Consider the following 22182-nt stretch of genomic DNA (forward strand, 5'->3'; position numbering starts at 1 on the left):
ATCAGGCAAGTGAGGTGGGGGTTTGAGCAGACTGTCAGCTTACAGCCAATTCCCCATACCTCTGTCCCCCAAAACTCTAAACTCTGTTGGTTTTTTGGTCCCCAACAGGCACATATTTCTCTGGAATACCATAGAGCGCACCTGGAAATCTTCTAGGGCGCACCAGTGCACCTGGTGCATACTTTGAGAACCACTGGTTTAGAAAATGAGCGAAGCTGAAGAGCAAGTAAGGATGGGACCCACAAACTGCCCATCAGCTTTCTATAGCACCACTCCGCATCTATGCCTGAATTTGGTCTGATGTCTATGCTCTTACAGCACCCATGTATACTGCTATTTTATTGTCTTGTTATTATATATTTTATCCTTCCTGATCCTCCTAAATTAGGAGCTCACTGGGTATGAGCCATGTTTTATTGGTGAATCTTCATTGCTTATCAAATAAAGAAATTACATCTTTAGAAATATGGACTTATGAGGAACTAGACCTTGCCTCTTTGTTCACTGATGTATCCTCAGTGAACTTTCTGGTACATGGTAGGCATTCAATAAATATTTCTTAAAGGAATGAATGACTTAATTGAGCAGCATTCTCCTTAGAAAGCAGACTTATGGCTCAAGCAGCTAAAATAAGAGCAGTGGCTTTAAAGTAATCTATATCCCAACAGTTCTGGCTCAAATATGAGTTAGGTTAAGATGGCTAGTGCCAAAGTATAATTTATTAAGTGCAACAAAGTAAAGGACATTGACCTAATGAGGCATGACTGTGTAGAATCTTATATTTTGTAAGTCACCCTGGGCTTCATTTTACAATAAATAAAAGACTCATTAATTACTTACATAATATGTATTTGCTTGACAGAAATCACCTAAAGAGGTGATGTAATTCTTAATGCTTGACAATAATTTCCTGCATGTGTTCAGGGGTAAACAGTTGGTGTCATAACATTGTTAAGAACATAGATGTTTGCATAAATAAATGGAAAGCATTAAGGACTCCCTAATTCTCATGATGACAACAGGACCTATGCCCAACCTCACTGTACTAAATACACAGAATAGTGTGCTCCTTTGAAAAGTAAACCACACTTTCCTTCATACACTCATAAATTGGAAAACAGTTTTTATTTCAGGTGGATGGTTCCATTTACCATATGAAAAAAAAAATCCTTCAGGTCTTTGATCAATCAATTATAATCACTTTCGTCTTCCTCATGAATGATCCAAGAAAAAGGATACATTTTTATGCAATGAATAGAACAAAAAATGTTCTGTGGTAAAAGGAGAGAGTAAGTAGCAGGCACCTTGGAGGGCTGGGCAGTTCAGTATTAATGGTCAGGTCATTTACTAGCAAAATAGATTAAGCCTCTTATGAGAAATACATAAGACGAAAAGTTAATAATGTATAACCTTACTCTCTGACTTAATTAATACACACTTTCTTTCATTTATTTATGCTCCAAGTTCATCTTTATACATATGGGAGTATACCTAAAGAAATCAAGCAATCTCTAATATAAAACAAAAGTTATAAAGTGACCCGGGAGGGGGTTGGCTAAGCATAAGAGGACTTTAAGAATTAAAAATAAAACCCTTGGGATTTGAATACTTTTTCTGATCAAATGGTGTATAGAAAAAATCCACAAGATTTAAACAATTTTGTTTTTTCCCAACTTATGTCTACTATGTGGGTAGGATCATTGTTTCTCCCATTAAACTAAATTCCCTAATTTTGTGTTTTTAAAAATTAAGAGGCAAAAATAAATAAAAAAATAAATGAAGAGATAATCTTGCCATGTCTAGTTATATGTTGTTGATTGGTTTTCTAGTGCCCTGAAGCATAATTTCAAAACAACAGAAAAATACTGATTCAACAGACAACCAGTTTAAATTCAAAGATATGGTTGGTTATTCAAAAACTATTTGTTGTTGTTGTTGCATTACTCATTGGTCAACAATAGTTTAGGGCTCAAATCACAGTTCAATTACAAAAGTGTCATTTGGAAAATAAGGTAGAAAATATCTCTGAAAGTTTTATTTTGTATCTGACAGAAGAATGTCAGTACTCTGAAGCTTCTCCAAATTATTAGAAATTATCAATCAGTATGATATGCTTTAAAACACATAAAAGCAACATAAATGACAAAACAGATACCTATATCAACCTAATTAAGTTTTTAGTTCCGCTCTGCTTGCTTTTGGCAACTAAAGATGTCTGACATGAAGATATATGCCAAGAGAAGTTGAGAATAAATTTAATTCTTATAAACATGATTATATATCTAATTATAATATTAACATATCAACATAAAATGCGTATTTTTCTATAAAACAATTTTTTTATTTTTTATTGATTTTAGAAAGGAGACAGAGAGGGAGAGAGAGAGAGGAGAGAGAGAGAGAGAGAGAGAGAGAGAGAGAAGGGGGGAGGAGCAGGAAGCATCAACTCCCATATGTGCCTTGACCAGGCAAGCCCAGGGTTTTGAACTAGCAACCTCAGCATTTCCAGGTCGACGCTTTATCCATTGCACCATCACAGGTCAGGCTATAAAACAATTTTTAAGTAATGATCACCAATGAATAATAAATGAAGAAATCATATCTATGTTGGTGATAAAACTTTCTACTAGTTATGAGATTATCAAATTGCTCTTAGCAGTATTTTTTTGGATATGTCTCTTTGGGCAAGGCTAACAAAAGAAAAATATACAAATGGAACTATAGCAAACTAAAACATTTTGCACAGTGAAAAAAATCATTAACAAAACAAAAGAGAACTTATTGGATGGGAGAAGATATTTGCTAATAATACATTGGATAAAGAGTTAATATCCAAAATAAGGAACTAATACAACTTACCAAAAACCCAAACAAAACAAACACAAAACAATCTGATTTAAAAACTGAGCAGAGGATCTGAATAGACACTTCTCCAGAGAGGACATACAGATTCTCAATAGAGGTATGAAATATGCTCAAGGTCACTAATCATCAGGGAAATGCAAATTAAAACCACAGTAAGCTTTCACCTCACACTTGTCAGAATGACTGTCATCAGAAAGACAAAAATTATGTATTGACGCAGATGTAATAAAATGGAAATCCTTGTATACTGTTGGTGAGATTGCAAATTGATGCAGCCACTATAGAAAATTGTATAAAGGGTCTTCAAACATTAAAAATATAACTACTACATGACCTAAAAATTCTACTTTTGGGTATTTATCTGAAGAAACACAAAATACTAACTTGAAAAAATATACGCACTATGTTCACTGCAGCATTATTTATAGTAGCCAAGATATGAAAGCTACCTAAGTGTCCATTGATAGATGAGTGGATAAAGAAGAAGTGGTACACATATACAATGGAATATTATTTAACCATAAAATAGTAAAATTTCCATTTGAAAAAACATGAATAAAGCTAGAAAAATTTATGCTAAATGAAATAAGTCAAACAGAGAAAGATGAATACCATATGATTGCATTTACATGTGGAATCCAACAAACAAACAAACAAAAGCAACAACAAATCAGAAGAAAACTCATAGCTACAGAGAACAAATTGATGTTTGCCAGATGGAAGAGGATGGGCAGATGGTTAGAAAAGGTGAAGGGACTAAGAAGTACAAATCTCCAGTCACGGTTATATAGTAGAGAACAGGAAATATATAGTCAACATTGTGATAACTGTGTTGGTATCAGATGGGTACTAGGCTTATCAAGGTGGTCATTTCATAAATTATATAAATGTCTGATCACTATTTTTGTACCCCTAAAGCTAATATTTTATGTCAACTATAGTTGAAAATAAAAGAAATTATTTTAAAAAGGGGGATATCAGATTATCAAAAATAGGAATTATTTTATTCTGGGGAGATGGTAAATTTTGTACAGTCAAAGCAAAAATTACAGTGAACAGAGCTGGTAAAGGAAAATTTTATTCAAGGCTATGCTATAAGAGAAACCAGAATTCAGTCTGAAATCAATTCCGCTGAAATAAAAGATGGGAAGGATTTTAATTAAGACCTGAGGTAGGAATAGGAGGGTAGAGATTCTAAGAATTGGAGTGGGGAAAATTCTGGTAATCTGTATTTGCTAACTGTCCTTACCCAAAGGAAAAATTCACGTTCTCTTATCCTCATGACAGAGGGTACTATTACAACTTGGATCAAAGTCTCTATCCAAGTTAGGCTTCTGCTTTCCCAAAGAGATTGGGAAAAGGCGGTTTAACATCCTTGATGATTACATTCAAGGGGGATGGCTCTCCCAGATCCTTGAGAGAGCCAGTCCTGTGTTGTAAAATTAGCCAGACAGGTCATATGTGCCTTGACCATGGGGCAACAGCAGACTGAGTAACCTCTTACTCAAGCCAGTGACCTTGGGTCCAAGCTGGTGAGCTGTGTTTAAACCAGATGACCCCACGCTCAAGCTGGCAAGCTAGGGGGTCTCAAACCTGGGTCCTCGGCATCCCAGTCCAACGCTCTATCCACTGTGCCACCACCTGGTCAGGCTATAATTGCCTTTTTAATCAAAATTTAAATTAAATTAAAAACAGGGATATGAACACTTTTTTTTAAAGAGCTCAACAGGTTTTTGAACACATAAATAAATGTTCTATGGTACTTACGTCATAGCTTGATAAATAGATTCAATCCCATAACGCATAGCAAACTCATCCACTATTTCTTGTGAAGCATCATCAAAGAAAACCTTCCAGGCTTCATCTCCCTTGACCTCTGGGATTTTCACTGCACCATTAGATTTCACTTCAGTCAAGTAATGGAACAGATTCTAAAAGTAAGTGGTTTTCAATTATTCAGTAATTCCTTAGAACAGGCCAGAAATGTTTAACTGTAACTTTCAGTAAATTATATTTGCATTGTGATTGCCTTTAATGTTTCATCAGCATCTATAAGCAATAGGAATAGCTTTGATTTTTATTCTAATTAATCTCATCCTAATGCAAATTCTGTCTGGGTCTATAGGAATCAAGAATCCAAATGTTTCATACTCACCAAGTCATTTGAAAACAAAGTAAAAGTTTTTGCTTGCAAATGTTTCTAAATGCTAGAACATATTTTGTATTCATGGGGACTCTGAGCAAAATTTAGAGTCTTGATTGAATAGTCTGATTTTGGCTGTGTCAATACAGAATCCAGGTGTGTAGATGGTATTAAAAGGCTTTGGGTGCAAAATGGTAAAGAGTCAGGGCAATGAACTGAGGTTAAAAATGCATGTGTGTGAATTCTATAATAGAAAAACTGACTACATACATATTTTTTCATTGAGTGAATGAATAAAGTGTTTGGCCCAAGTGTGAAAAAATACTGCCAGGATAATCAGTTGTCCCTTAAGTGCCTCCTGGTAATGGACAATGCTCCTACACATCCTCCAGGCATTCAGTTTTATCACAGTAAAGTTCTTGCCCCCTAATACCACACCACTCATCCAGCCCATGGACCAGGATGTCATTTCAAATTTCAAGAAACTGTACACAAAAGCAATGTTTCAAAGGTGTTTTGAGGTGACATCAGATACAGAATTGTCCTTACGAGAGCTCTGGAAAAAAACATTTCAACATTCTCAACTGCATTAGCCTCATAGATAAGGTTTGGCAGAGAGTGACATCCAGGACAATGAACTGTGCCTTGAAGAAATTGTGCCCAGGATATGTGCATGAGAGAGATTTTGAAAAGTTTGAATCTTCCTCTGGGTAAAGTCAATTGTTGATTTGGGAAAGTCCATGAGTTTGGAGGTGAGGGGTGAGGATGTGGAAGAGTTGGTGGATGACCACAGTGAAGAACTCACTACTGAAAAGCTGCAAGACCTTCACCTAGAAGGGCAACAGATGGCAGATGAAGAAGTTGCTTCAGATGAGGAGGAAGAGACAGGGGAGAATGTGCCTTCTTCAGAGATTAAGGACATCTTCTCCATGTAGAGTAAGGTACAGGGGTTTGTGGAGAAAAATCACCCAGACAAACTTGTTGCAGGTTGTGTCTGCAACTTATTTAATGGTAATGTCTTGCCCCATTTTGGGCAAATCTTAAAGAGGCAGCAGAAACAGACCTCTTTGGAAAGCTTTCTTGTGCGACATGGGTCCATTGACTCTGAAGCTGGTCCTAGCGCCAAAAGACCAAGAAGGAAAGTGACTCCAGATAGTGCCTTGATACCTAAGGTCCTTATGGAGGGGGATTCCCCATCCAAACAATAATATCTGCACCATTTCAAATTCCCACCAACAATGTATAAAGATCTCAACTTCTTCACATCCAAGACAAATTTGTTATTATCTGTCTTTTTGGTTATAGCCATCCTAGTATGTATGAGGTGGTATCGCATAAAAGTTGTTAATTTCCCTAATGGATCAAGATAATGAACATTGTTTCATGTGCTTATTGGCCATTTGTTTATCTCTTATAAAGAAATGTCTACTCAGGTCCTTTGTCTATTTTTAAATTGGGTTATTTGTCCTTATATTGTTGAATTGTAAGAGTTCTTATATATTCTGAATACAAATCCCTTATCAGATAAAAAAAATGCATGTGTATGAATTCTATAATAGAAATCCTGACATACTAATCCTTTTTGCTTCTAACAAGTTTAGGAACTGCTGCATGGATGTAGATAGACTAGGTCACTGAAGGCTTTAGATTTCAATTTTGTTTTTGTTTTATTTTGCTGTTTGTTTGGTTTTGGTTCTTTGACCAGCAGAAAAGACCCTGAAAAGCAGAATATAATACTCTTCTTCTGATTCAAATCTTTTCTCCCCTACTTTATGGAAAACTTAACCACTTTTATTTATTTTTTCCCCATTGATTTGAAAGAGAGGAAGGAAGGAAGGTAGGTAGAAAGAAAGGGAGGGAGCCAGGAGGGAGAAGGGAGGGACAGAAAAGAACCATCAACTCATCGTTTCACTTAGTTGTGTCCTTATTCATTGCTTCTCCTACGTACCCTAACCAGGGTGGGAGGAAGTGGGGGAGTCAAACCTGCGACCTCTGGTTCTCCAGGTCTACACTTTAACCACTGAACAACCCAGCCAGGACCCTCAACAACCTTTTTTGAAGAAATAATAAAACTGGACAGATTGCAGTCATTAAATTAAGCCTACATCTTATATCTAATTATTATATAATGTATAAAAGACTTAAATACTATTTTTTATTCATTCTTTAGTAAAATAGAGTTACAAATAATTACACATTAATTTTTATAGATATATTAAAATGTAATATGCAAAGATTCTCTTAGGTTTTTTTTTTCCTTGTCTTAGGTAGGTACTTTCTCTTTACCTCTTTGGATACAGGGAAGGGTACATTCCCCAGCTTCTCCTCATATTTTTTATATATGGGACAAGTGTCATTTGTATCTGAGAAAGGTGTTGCTAACACCACTAAATTCTCAGAAGCAAAGCAACCAATAGAAACCCAAGATTATTTGTCCCTGTGTCTACATTGAGGTACAGCTAGGAACTGCTGATTCTGCCTATTAGTATCACACTGGGTAGCCTTTGCCTCCTTCTAGCCTAATGAGGCCCTACCTTTTGGGTGGTTATATTGTTCACTACTATGAGTGGGTAACTTCATTCAGATACTCACTCTTCATATCTCTATATGTATGTGGAGAGGGTAGACAGATGGAGGAGGTTTTGATATGTCTGAAGCCCTTTGTGTACTCATAAAAAGAAAAAAAATACTGCTTATTACATTAACTTCCAAAAGCCATTACTATAACATCAGCATTTTAATATTTTTAGTTGTAAACAATATACCCTTAATTAAATCTTCGATAAAACCTAAACACTAACCCAGAGGTCTCAAAAACACTCATGATTTGATCCTCTCCTGCATTACTGAAGTACTACTAGATCTTTGGTGCTTCCCAAATATTTGTCATGACTTATGTCTTCAGTAACTGCTTTTTAATATTCTCTATTCTTCTTAGAAGAGTGGTCACTTCATTTGGTGTACTAATTCATTATTTCATTGCCTTATTTATTATTGAACCCATGAGGGTTCAAAATATATAAATTGTTGTACTCAGAAAGAGGAAGAAAAAATTACTGCTTATTTCATTAGCTCCCAAAATATATTGATGCAACACCATCATTTCTATATTTTTATTTGGAAGCAACACTCTTAATTAAATTTTTTTAAAAATCTAAACACTAACCCAGAAGTCTCAAAAACACTCATGATTTGATCCTCTCTTGAATTATTGATGTACTACTAGATCTTTGGTGCTTCCAAAATATTTGTCATGACTTACTTCTTCAGTAAATGCTTTTTAACATTCTCTGTTTTCCTTGGGAGAGTGGTAATTTCTTTTGGTCTACTATTGTAATTCATTATCTCATTGCCTTGTTTATCTCACTGTCTCATGTGCTTGTTCTAAACTCTCATTAGAGGACATCCACTTACGTCATTACTGGTATCGTATAGAGTTAGAACTCCAGAAACAACTCTAGAAAGGTAACTTGATTTTATACATATTTTAAAATAAAAAAAATTTTGTTGTACAATTCATAATCAAGACAAATTTATTTTCTAAGTTTTTTAAATTAATACAATTTAATTTACTTACCTCATGTAAACATGTATATTGTATATGATATGGAGCAACTTTCTCCTCTCCTTTTATTTCCACATTGATTTTCAGTCGAATAGCCCCAGATACAGCTGACTTATCTGTTCGTTTCTCTGACAAAGTGAAAGTAACTCATCAGTCATTTTAGACAAGACCAGATTTCTTACACAAGTCCTCAAAAGTTTGAAAAGAGGCTTACATTGTTAAAAGCCATTTTTTTTTAGATCAGGCTTTTATTATTATCTAACCATAATGATTCTGCTAAATACCATTTAATACCATAGTCTATTCTGTCACTATGATTGTCAAACTACATTATAACTAGATACTTCATATAAAAAAACTTAATCAGAGACTTTGCCATTCTATTGTGAATTTCTGTGTACTCAGTTTATACAATAAAATTAGAGTATTTGGGCGATTAAAAGCAATATAACTTAAAGACAAAACAAACCAGGAAAGTAATTCATCTAAAAATTTCTACCGCTCTTTCATCTGTGCTTGAAAAGATGAGTCAAAGCTTTGGATAACGACAACAAAAAGGTATTTTCTTTGTTAGTGATTCATAAAGGCCTATATTCTACAGCCTATGTTTTATCCATGAGTGTTGAATTAACTGTTTATTTGAATGGAATCAATATGCAGTTAATTTAGTCAAATAATGTGTGTGTGTACACAAATGTGTTTCCAAAATGAGCTTATCAATAGCTTTGAGAGAAACAAAAGCATAGTCATAAAATCCTTAGATTGTGAATGTAGTTAGGGGATCTATGTTTAACACCCACTTCACAGATGGAACAGAGAGAGGCAAGCTGACCCATATCAAAAGTGAAATGTCAGGAATTAGATAGAGTGCCACAAGTCAATAGTGAAGACTCCAGCAATTGACCCTCTATCTAAGTATAACTGTTTTAAGCCACAAGATAAAGTTAAATCATAAAGTCTACTTTTTTTATATGAAATGTCTGCTGACTTTTTTTTTTTATTTTTCTGAAGTGAGAAGTGGGGTTAGGGCAAGGGGGCAGACAGAGGCAGACTTTTGCATGCACCCGACAGGGATCCTCCTGGCAAGCCCACTAGGGAACGATGCTCAGCCCCTCTGGGGTATTGCTCCACTGCAATCAGAGCCGTTCTAGCACCTGAGGTGAAGGCCATGGGGCCAACTCAGCACCTGGGCCAACTTTGCTCCAGTGTAAGGTAACCAATTGTCCTCCTTTAGGGAGGACAGTCCTTCTTTTGTAATTTCTGTCCTCCCTCGAAAAGTGTCCTCCTACATGTCCTCCTTTTTGATATTGGAAGACTAATCTGTAAATGTCTGTTTTTGATTGATGCGAGTTGATCCATTGCATGTGATGTGATGTATTTATATTTTCCATGACAATTTGCCAAGGATCAGTACAGTGCAGCGATACTGTTTTCTTCAATTTATTTTTGTCCTTCTTTACATTGTAAAAAAGTTGGTCACCTTACTCCAATGGAGCCTTGCTGTGGGAGGGGAAAAGAGAGAGAGAAAGGAGAGGGGGAAGGGTGGAGAAGCAGATGAGTGCTTCTCCGGTGTGTCCTGACTGGGAATTGAACCTGGGACTTCCACATGCTGGGCTGATGCTCTACTGTTGAGCCAACCGGCAAGGGTCTGCTGACTTTTTATTACTAATTTTTAATAGTCACTATGTTGTGAAGATTCTTTCCTCAGGAGTGTTGGAATCATGGGAGTTTCTCTTACATGCTGGAAAATTGTTGATTCTCTAAATTATTAAATTTCGCTGCTGGGGCCAAGAGAAATTCAAGTCCTGGGGTCTTTTTTGGTCACAGACTTCTTTGCAGAGCCCCGGGAGAGCATAGGTTCTTTGGTTTTAATTATCATCATCCCAATGCTTTCAGGGGACACTGGCTCTGCTTGGATTCCCAGGGCTTTAGGCCAAGTTCTCTTCACGGTGGAATGAATTCTAAGTGACTAGGGGAAAAGAATGTTGTATAAGCAATGAAAATTTGGTGCTCCTGTAGATTGAACCACTGAAGGATTTTATACAAAGTGAAAACCTGTACCCCATCCCTCCCTGTTTTAAAAGGTTAAACACCAGCAATGCGAGTACAAAAGTACAAACAGCGTGAGCAAGCAGTCTCCTATGCCATGTTACATTATATTTTTCTCTTAGACTGAAGGGCAGTTACTGCATGAAAGCTGGGTAGCAGGTTTTACTAATAGCACATTCAAATTCCCAGGCAAAACTTAGTAATAGTCCCGTGTATGTTTTGTCAAATGAACAATTTGAGACATTTCTGTTCTGTATTCTAACTGCCTCAATTTAAGGACATGCTAACGTATTACAGGAAAAAGTCCACATGTAGGCAAATGGTGTTTAATTAAAACACTATTTTTGAGTATTGCACAGAGTTAATGGCCTGATGTTTACTCTTGATGAACATCCAGCTGACTCTTTGAAAGACTTTCCTCTTTACATCTGAAACTTACTAATGTCTTTCAATAATAATGAATTTGAATGAATAGTTATCATGTTTAGTTTCATTAGAGTAATGTAGTGAGTTCACGTAGAATCCAACAGAATTTTCTAGAAAGTCATTGGCTATTTTTATCTATATGGAAAAGAATACATGACACAGATATTCTGGAATTTCATTTAACTTTTTATCAGATAGTCACCTAAGTTGTACCAGACATCCATTTCTCCACTCAAAGTCCTCACTTCTACAATCGTTTGTCCCAGAAAATCATCTGACTCCTTTTTGAAATGTTGCTTGACTCTGGATTTAATGTCGTCATCTTCATCCCATACTCTGACTTTGATTCTATCTGTGGAGTTATGGCACTCACTGAAAATAAATATGAATAAGTTAACCACCTCAGATAACTGCATTAAATGGCATTTGATGTTAGCAACTTATTTTAAGTCTACCTAATTCAGAAAGTCATCTAGTATATTACATAATAAATTAGATTCTCACTGATGTATTCAATCATAATATGTTGTAGATATCAGGAATATTGAAGAAAAATCCTATCCCATTCCATTCTATTTCCTTTAACTGAACTAGATATAATCAAATTTGGGTCAGAAATATTTGTTTGGTATATTTTCTTTATGACATAGTTCCTTTACACAATAGTCATCTACAACAACATATCTAAGCTCAGAAAATTATGCATCATAAATATAAAGCTAATTTCACTGCAATAGGTATTGAAAGAACAGACATCACACAATCCACTTGATAAACTTAAAATTCCAGTAAGCTTATATTGTTAACTCAAGTAGAGTTAGATTTTATTGTTTTTAACAATAAGCTGCACATTTTAGTTCATTCCTCATTTCCATGATTCCTCTACCTTATCTTGCTGAAATAAACTCCTTAGTATTGATAACCTATATCATGGTCTTTCTTAACATTATGACTTTTGTATATACTCTTCCTTATGCTTTTCAGCCAGCAAATAATCATTCTTTAAGAATCAACTAATCATCTGCTTTTCATAACTTTTTCTCCAAGCTGTTTGAGCCAGTTTAAATGATCAACCTTGAGTTCCCAATTTACCCTGAACATGCATTTACTTTAGTACAGGGGTCTTTAACCTGAAGTTGGTGGGTGAGTTCTGAGCATCAGAGACATTGGATTTAGAAAAATAATAAAACAACTTCAGCTTTATTTTCCATAAATTATGAATATAGGCACCAAACCCCAGCAATATTATCAGTACCTGTAAGATTTTTCTCACCAATAAAGCCCCAGATATTTACTTAACATTACATGTATTATGGATCTTGAAATATTTATAAATTTCTTTATTGTACTAAAAGTAAATCAACATAATTGACTTGGTTTTCAATTCTATGTATCTTATGCATTTAAAATATAATTTTGAGAAAAAAGGTCTATAGTTTTTACCATATTGCCAAATGGGCTCATGCTACAGAAATTACTTAAGAATTTTCTGACAGTATACTTTCTCTCCCATTAATCTGTGAGGCAAAAGAATATAGCACATACAAGAATGAGTTTTGAGGCCTGACATGACAGTGTGCAAAATAATAGCCCCACTGGTCTGCTTACCATGGAATTTTTCAACATAGAGCACTCTGACAGACTCTGGGACACTTTTAGTGTACTCAACAAATGATGAAAGGCACCACTGGCATTCAGTGGACTAGGTAAGGTACTAAGATACCCCATCTAAAGGACAGTTTAGATGTTTTAAAATGATCCCAAGATACTGAATGTGCAACACCCAAACCTTAGCTTGGAATCTTTTATATAAAAACACCAACTCTTTCCTTTTGTATGTTTTACTAGATAATGAAATTTCCTGACAAACAACTAGTACGTAAATCAATAGTCAAAGTCCGATTTTATTGTTGTTGCTCAAAACTTTATGAGTTGTTTCCATTTTGAGAAATTACTTGTTACTCAGAACTTTACAAGATTTGTTTTTCATTCTGAGAAATTACATTACCAATGTCAAAACCACTCAAAATATTTGAATCAATATAGTCGTATCAGCCTGAATTTGAGATGGTCACATTCATGCTAATTCTACAATACCTACAGAGGAAAGTATGTTGTCTACTAAACTATGTATTCCAGGAAAGTTTTATCTACTTTTATATATTAAAATACATATTAGAATACTTTAATTTTTCTTGTTTATTATAGTTGGAATATAATATTGATTTTTGAAATATCGATAGATTAAGTAATATATTATTTTGTTTCAGAATAAAAATATCATAAATTACTTTATGTAAAAAGGTCATTGTGTCTGATAGGATTGTGAACTCCTAATTATTTCTAAGACTTAACCTGTATGAATTTCATTCTCTTTATCTATAATTGGGGGTAATAATACCTATCTTATACAATGTTAATGAAAAATAAGTGAAATAATGTCTTATAGCAGTTAGCACAGTGATAGACACATGGGATTTGATCTATATTGGTCATATTATTATAATATCAATATTCCATAAGATCTTTGTGAAAGCAGAGCCTATGTTGATATCTCTATCCTTGACATGCTTCCTGGCATGTATCTTTCATTTTAAAAAAATCTTCAGTTTTGCCAAAATAAAATCCCCTTTGTTATGTTTAAAGGAAAAAAAATAATTTTACCATTCATAGAATTATAAAAATTATAAAAGAAATTCTCCAATTTTGATAGTAATTTTGTTGGTAAAATGTGGTGGGACTAGTGGGGAGAGAGAAAGAATTAATTTGTGATACTATGTCCCTAGAAGCCAACAAAGCCCACTTTCAACCAAAGAGAACAGTAAGAATAGGTAACAGCACAGCTGCCTCCCGTCTACTCAGAATTACAAGGATAACTATTAAAAATACACACCTGAAATTTTAACAGTAAGAATATTTATATAGTGAAATCTTTGACAATTTAGACACAAAAACCCAATTACCAGCTCATCGCATTCTTATCTTAGGAAAGAAAAAGAAAACAGGGTATCAAAAAATAATTATCATTCTCCTAAACTTAAAACTAAAATATTATAAAAGCAGAAAGAAGTCCCTTTTTGTTACCTTTTGATAAATCACCAAAGTTCATGTAAGTTCTAGGTGACAGAGATCTACTATATTTTTACCCACTAATAACAGGTACGGTGAGTAGCAAGCTCTCAGGGGTCCTCAAACTTTTTACACAGGGGGCCAGTTCACTGTCCATCAGACCATTGGAGGGCCGCCACATACAGTGCTCCTCTCACTGACCACCAATGAAAGAGCCCCTTCCGGAAGTGCGGTGGGGGGTGGTGGTGGTGGTGGTGGATAAATGGCCTCAGGGGGCCGCATGCGGCCCACAGGCTGTAGTTTGGGGACACCTGCTCTAGATAATAAAGATTGGTAACTATTTCTAGAATCTATACGTTAACAATATAAAACAGCTTGTCTTATTTGAAAACAAAGTTTTGATGATCTAGTTTATGTTATAAATTTTTTTTAATAATAATTTTATTTTTTTAATGGGGTGACATCAATAAATCAGGATATATTCAAATATATACTTGTTATATATTCAAATATAACAAGTCCAGGTTATCTTGTCGTTCAGTTATGTTGCATACCCATCACCCAAAGTCAGATTGTCCTCTGTCACCTTCTATCTTGTTTTCTTTGTGCCCCTCCCCTTCCCCCTTTCCCTCTCCCATTCCCCCCTCCCCCTCCCCCGTAACTACCACACTCTTATCAATGTCTCTTAGTTTCACTTTTATGTCCCACCTACATATGGAATAATGCAGTTCCTGGTTTTTTCTGATTTACTTATTTCGCTTCATATCATGTTATCAAGATCCCACCATTTTGCTGTAAATGTTCCGATGTCATCATTTCTTATGGCTGAGTAGTATTCCATAGTGTATATGTGCCACATCTTCTTAGATAAAGAATTTTATTTAAATGTATACACAAATAGTAATCCAATAATAACAAATATGTACATGTTTACATATCTACACACATATACATACACACATATTATCACCCCTTCCTCTCTGAACATAATTAATTAAGTAGTATGTTATATAGCAAGAGGAAAGAGAGACAATACTATCTTTCCAAGTTTCTATGAGTAATGACTCTTTTTAAACTAGGTAGAAGTACACCTTCCAAATGCCAACTCATTACTCCATTAAGTTTCTGCATTAATTTGGTTTTTATGTTTCTGTTTTTATTATGACATCAAAAGTTCACTATACCTTCATCCATAGATCCATGTATTTATTCAGTCACCTATTACGCAGTTATTTATTAATACCTACTAATGCGCTAGTCACAATGGAGGTTTACCAAGGCTACATAATTAAACCAACTGAACTATTTCCTTATTTAAGGTAAAAATAAAATATATGTGAAATTATGGATTCAGCACAAATATAAATAATTAATAATTACCCCTATAAATATAGTTAGGATGTTGCCAAAGGGAATTTCAATGTCTCTGCATTTTTCACTGATTCTTTTTTTTTTCATTTTTAAATTAAGTAAACTTAAAAATTTAGACCATTTTAAATTTACAGAAAAGTTGGAAAGAGAGTTCAGAGACTTCTTGTACATCCTACACCCAGATTCTCCTATTGTTAACCATCTTTCATTAATAACACTGGTTCTACTTCTTTCTCATAAAGGCTTGCTAGTTGTTACTTTCTTCATATTTTCTGAAGAGCTATTTTTGAGGAATATTAAAAATTAACAATCTTAGGTTTAAATAGTCAGAAACTTATATTTTGATCTCTGCAGACTAAAAACATTAGGGCTGCTGTTTCTAATACCGGAAATTATTCAAGGATTTTGCAATGGGTATAAAACCAGAGGTATAGTCTAAGATAGTGTGGTGGAGAGTCATCACATATGAATGTTCAGCACCTCTAAACATTCTCCTTTCATTTGGCTGTGTCTCTCATCTGCTCAAGAGAGAAGCTAGATAACTCACGTTGCTAAATTCCATTGTAGCTATGGTCTAGGTACTTGACCAGCATTCAAGCAAGACCTGAACTCATAATTTAGCAAAGTGAGGCAGTAGTCTAGGGTTTTGTTCTTTTGGCAACAGTGAGAGTGGAAGTTTTAGTATTTTAATGTAGAGTTTCTGATATTTAGTCCTGAGGGCCAAAAGTATCGATAAATGTTGGCAGTAATGTTTTCTCCAAAGAAATCTGTGATAAAATTGGACATTGTTTCTGCAGTAGTTTCAGAGGCTGGTACTTTGACCTCTCCAAAAATTCTAGAGCGGCCTAAAAGTCTATGAAATAATCCTTTTCTGCATAAGCTAACTATAGTAAACTCTGTTATTTGCAACTAAAAATACTGACTAAGGTAGTAGTTTTAAAAGTATTAAGGGAGCTCCAATAACAGAACTTAAAATATGGAACTGTTAGCTCAGTGGTAGAGCGTCGGCCTGGTGTTTAGGACTCCCGGGTTCGATTCCCGGCCAGGGCACACAGAAGAAGTGCCGATCTGCTTCTCCACCCCTCCCCATCTCCTTCCTCTCTGTCTCTCTCTTCCCCTCCCGCAGCCAAGGCTCCATTGGAGCAAAGTTGGCCTGGCGCTGAGGATGGCTCTATGGCCTCTGCCTCAGGCACCAGAATGGCTCTGGTTGCAAAAGAGCGATGCCCCAGATGGGCAGAGCATCGCCCCCTGGTGGGCATGCCAGGTGGATCCCGGTAGGGCACATGTGGGAGTCTGTCTGACTGCCTCCCCGTTTCCAGCTTTGGAAAAATGCAGAAAAAAAAATGTGGAACTGACTCTGTGAGATCTAGGGAAACAGTAAAGATTTAATTACCTCAGGCTGAAAAGGCAACACATTTTATTTTATTTGTTTGTTTTGTTTAGCCAAGGTTTTTAAAATATTTTCTTGTGTGTTGAATTTATTTGGGTGACATTGGTTAATAAGATTATATAAGATTCAGGTGTACAATTCTATAATAAATCATCTGTGTATTGTTTTGCATGTTCAACACCCCAAGTCAAGCATTTTAAAATGCAGCAGCTAAACAGGTGGTCAGAATGTTGCTTGCTATACCTTGAAACTCCAACCACATGCCAAACTGAAGCTTTTTATTAGTACAGATGGTAGAAATAAAATTCTGAATGTTGGTATATGGCTTATTAAATCTTGCTGCCTTTGAAAATGTACTACACTACAGATGCACTTAAAGTAGAGCTAGACAGTCTGTAAGTAGAGATAAAAGGGAGACAGCTATGCCAAAAGGGGCTCAGTCTGCTTGTGTTCCACAATATGAATTGACTGAGAAAATTATAATTTGGAATCCTGAAGGCCTGAGAAATGCCACTTGCTTCTGTATATAAAAATGAACCTGTACCAGCAGAGGTTTCTAAGTGCAACTTCGAAAAGTGATAATATTATTGTCTTTGAGCTTTTCAAACATCTTCCTTTAGGAAGTATCCAAGTGACAACAAAGGAGAAATTGGTGGCAATGGTCAAATTAATGATATTGCAATCTCATGCTGGCATACTATTCTGCAAGGCCTGAGACAGCATCTATTAGATAAAGAGAGAGGAATTGGTCAGAACAGAGGAGCCAGTAGCAGAGAGTTCAAATTTCTCAGTTTAGGTGGTTACTTATAAAATTGGCTTGAAGCCCATCTCTGGGAGGTCTGGTAAATTTCCTAGGGTATTCCCAAATGTGCCTCTAGTTTGTGTGGCTACAGCTATCCTTAAAGTAACGCCTAAATTCTTAAAGTCACAAAAATAGAAAGAGTGGTCCAAGTAAAGTCTCTTCTCAACTAGGAAGACCATGCACCTGGCTTTCCTGAGATGGTCCCAATTTATGATTATTTTATATATGTAATGCTTTTTAATTATGTTTAGAGTATTCATTCATTCACTTTCACTTTACACAGTACCTGCCTAGAGTGTGTAGGCATTGACAAACTGTGTAAGGACAGTCTCCCCAGAAGTATAACCAAGGACCTGGAGGAAAATGAATATAAAAATTACTCCCCAAAAACCAGTGTATGGCATGTTGGCTAGCCAAGCAACTATTATACTTCTGCTGCTAGGATAAGAAGTTTTGAGCATAACAGTCTTCAAAACTCTGTATTTGCTATCTACCACGTATTCCCCACTTTCCCTTTTACTGAACGAGACTTTTAAAATTGCTGTTATCCTATCATCTTCTCTCTATAGTACATTGGAATTGTTGGAGGAAGATGACTTGTCTCCAATTTCTAGGTGCAAGGATCACAAAGCGAAACCTGAAACTGTTAAGAGAGACTACTCAAAGATCCTGGACTTCAAAATTAAGTGCAGTAATGGAATATAATTTTTGCATTACCTACCATGGGAGGGAGAGGATGAATTCATTTGATTTAAATATAAAGGTAGAAAGTTTGCATATAAATTTCAGTTAGTCAAAGGTAGAAGTTGACAGATACTATAACTTTGTTCATACAAAACCCTTTCAACCCTTCTTTGTGGGAAAATGGCTGGGAATTAGACTGTGATCCTGAGACGAGTCTTTTTGTGCAGGCTTTGGAATGCCGGGTCCTGCAGGGGCAGAACGCTGCCCTTGCAAGCTCTAGAAAATATCATTTAAAGGAAAACAGTTGATCCCTAGGGCCTTTTCCTTACATACCTGAAAGACATTAGTTAATTACCCGCTTATGCACCTGAATCCAGGCTCTGTTAATTTATCTAATAAGCAAAGAAACCAATAAATTCGATGAGGCTGCAGTGATCTGGGCTCTCAGTCCTAGAAGCTGGGAGTCCCCTGTACCCATCTTTCTCTGTATGTTGTGTCTTGTGTATGTTTTTTCTTGAGTCCTGCACTGCCTTCCTTTTATGCATGCCCACGGCTGAGTGGTCTCGGCACTTCTTTTCCCTTTCTTACTTTTATGCAATACCCAGCTTTCCTTGCAACTAGAGAGGGCCTCTTAACATAGTTCTGCAAATGAGATTCAAGCAAAAGTCTCCTGGTACTGTTTCTTCTGTGTTCTTTTTTATTACCCAGGAACACGGATGTAGCATAGACCTCACGAAAGACGTTACAACACAAAGACAGAGTAAGCTTTGTTTTTTTGATAGAATAATTGAATTACCATATTATCTCTCTAATGCCTATACCTGGAATTCTTGTTGAATGAAATAAATCTCTTTTTGACTAAGCCACAATTGTGGCTTAATGTGAAACTAAATGAAATTCTAATTGAATCAAGTGGGGAAATAATTAAAAAACCTATTATTTTTTAATAGTACATGAAATGATTTAAAATAAAATTAATTTATAAATGGTTACTATTTTTTTCAGACTTTAAAACTTTTTACTTGCATATTTAAGAAATTGTGCATTTCAATAATTAAACTCATTTGAAGAACAAAAAAATGGCACTCTGGTTAAACTGAATTTTATAGCCTGAAACACCTTATTACCAGCTTGTCTTATACTCCATATTTCACTTTCCCACAGCTTCTTCTTTCACCAACATGTAAGTTCCTGTCCTTCCCTGCCAGCCAGAGAGGCTGATGGGAGAGGCAGGAATGGCCTTTGTTGTCAGTACAGTAGTTCTCTAATGTGAAAAGGGGCAGCACTCTCATTTAAAGTGATCCAACCTCTTTGCATCTTATAAAGTTAAACATCCTAAAGAAGTAAAATAAGAAGGCAATGCTTGCTGAATGTACAGTGCAGACTGGCAGTGCATGCCTCATTATGATTCACCTGCTTGCTTCTCCTGTTCAATCGTTTCTTTGGAAGGCAGTGGGTTTTCTCTTGTGTTTCTGTCTTCAGTTTTGATTTACTGAACTTCTCAATCTCAGCCATATTGGGTTTGTCAGATGTGGCTGCACTAGCTTTTATTCTTGCCATGTTTTATGTTACCCCTTAACTATCTAACATGTATTTCATAAACCTTGACTTTTATGAATATATATATAAAGGTTTGCATTTCATATGGGAAATAAGCTCATGTACTGAACAAAATTTGACAAAAAAATCTTCACATACAAGAGAAAAATCTATCACATATAATCAATAGAAAAAGCATAGTCCCAATAAATATTAATTTACTAGACCATTTCCAAAGACTCCTGGTTTAGTTTGCCAGTTTGTGAATTTTTTGTTTTTTTTTTATTAAAGAATAAGTTATTTTATCGTACAAACTCTTGATAAGTAAAATTAATAGTTAGAATCATTTGCTTTGTAGTTTTCCTTTCATTAAAAGTAATTCCCTTCAAATAGAGTAGTAAGTTGTTTATGTCTAAGTTTTTTTTATTGTCAAAGAGAGGACTGGTTTTGTTTCCATCAGAATAAGATATGTTATTCCTTTTACTGTTAAAGAAAAACGTTTCAAATGTTAGGGCTCAGGATTCATGTGTGCGTGTGTGTGTGTGTGTGTGTGTGTGTGTGTGTGTGTGTTAAGTTTTGGTTTTAATTTAGGTACCATATCTCTGTAGGGCCAATCACTATTTGTCCAATTTTATTTTGGCAGCCATCCAAATGACTAATTTCTTTATAATTATTTATTTTAACTTTGTAAATGGTGTTACTACAAATATTTTCAGATTTAGAATTTACTGGATATGGTCTCAATATATATCTCCTATGATTAAATCAAAGATAAAAAATCAAACAAAGTAAACAAAACCCAGAGGTTGTGGTTCAGGATAGCAATATAGGAGATCTAAAGTCACCTTCTCTCAGGAACACATTGAATCTGCAGTTACATAAGTAACAATTTCTTTGAAGGGTAAAATATTCCTAAGGGCTGGCTGAGCAACAACTACACATCAGGCAAACAAGAGCACCTAAATAAAAGAAAATATTAATGGACTTAAAGGGAGAAATAGCAATACAATTATAATTGGGGACTTTATATCCTGCTTATATAAATGGATAGATTATCTAGACAAAAAATCAATAGGAAACATTAGCTTAAAGACATATTAGCCTGAATGAACATAACAGATATATATAGAACATTTCATCCAAAGGAAATAAAATATACATTCTTCTCATGTGCACATAAAACATTCTCCACAAAACACACATTAATAAATTTAAGAAGCTTGGAATCATATTAAACATTTTTCCCAATAAAATTAGAAATAAAAGAATAGAACTGCACAAAATAATATAAGACTATTGAACAATTATTTGCCAACAAATTTGTCAATCTAAAAGAAATGGATAAACATACAACCTACCAAGATTAAATAAATAAATAGAAATTTTGAACAGACTGATTACTAGAAAGGAAATTGAGTCAATAATCAAGAACCTCCTAAAGAACAAAAGTCCAGAAGCAGACAGCTTCACTGATGAATTCTACTAAATCTTCAACTAAGAATTAATACCAATCTTTTCCAAACTCTTGCAAAAACTAGAAGAGGGAATACTTTCAAACTAATTTTATGAGGCCAGCAGTATCCTGATATCAAAAGCAGATAAGGGTTCACAAGAAAGGAAAAATACCAGCCAACATCCCCAATGGAAAATAAAGGCAAAATGCTCAACAAAATCTTGGCATACAGAATTCAACAATACTTTAGAAGGATACTACAAAATGGTCAAGTGTGAGTTATTTAAGGGATGTAAAGATGGTTCAACCTTCACAATCAATCAATGTGATACACCATATTTGCAAAATAAAGGATAAAAGTCAACAAAATGAAAAGGCAATATACTTAGCAGGAGAAAATATTTGCAAATTACTTATCTGAGGAGGAGTTAATATATGAAATATATTTTAAAATTATACAACTCAACAGAAAACAACTTGTTAAAAATGGACAGAAGATACAAATACATATTTTCCAAAGAAGATAGACAGATGGCCAACAAGTAATAAAGAATGCTGAACATGACTAATAAACAAGGTAATAGAAATCAAAACCACAATGAAATGTCACCTCACACCTGTTAGAATAACTATTATAAAAAAGACAAAATAACAAGTGTTGGTGAGGATGTAGAGAAAAAGGAACACATGTGCACTATTGGTAGAAATGTAAATTGACCCAGCCACTATAGAATTCAGTATAAAGATTTCTCAAAAAATAAAAATACCATGTAATTCAGAATTTCCATTTTTGGGCATTTACTTAAAGAAAATGAAAATAACTAAC

General features: G+C 35.0%; 1 protein-coding gene and 1 pseudogene across 1 annotated transcript in view; both read right to left on the minus strand.

Annotated features, from left to right (window-relative positions):
* UNC13C (unc-13 homolog C) overlaps positions 1 to 22182 on the minus strand; it is a 650594-nt gene that overhangs the window by 318473 nt on the left and 309939 nt on the right. Inside the window, exons 10-12 of the mRNA XM_066342502.1 lie at positions 11251 to 11420; positions 8586 to 8701; positions 4633 to 4796 (exon numbers count right to left, since the gene is read on the minus strand). Of these exons, the coding sequence (XP_066198599.1) occupies positions 4633 to 4796; positions 8586 to 8701; positions 11251 to 11420 (450 nt within the window). The remainder of the gene's footprint in view (positions 1 to 4632; positions 4797 to 8585; positions 8702 to 11250; positions 11421 to 22182) is intronic.
* Positions 19767 to 19888, minus strand: LOC136376313 (thymosin beta-4-like; annotated as a pseudogene).

The sequence above is a fragment of the Saccopteryx leptura genome, chromosome 6 (genome assembly GCF_036850995.1).
Source record: "Saccopteryx leptura isolate mSacLep1 chromosome 6, mSacLep1_pri_phased_curated, whole genome shotgun sequence".
In the NCBI taxonomy this organism is placed as follows: domain Eukaryota; kingdom Metazoa; phylum Chordata; class Mammalia; order Chiroptera; family Emballonuridae; genus Saccopteryx; species Saccopteryx leptura.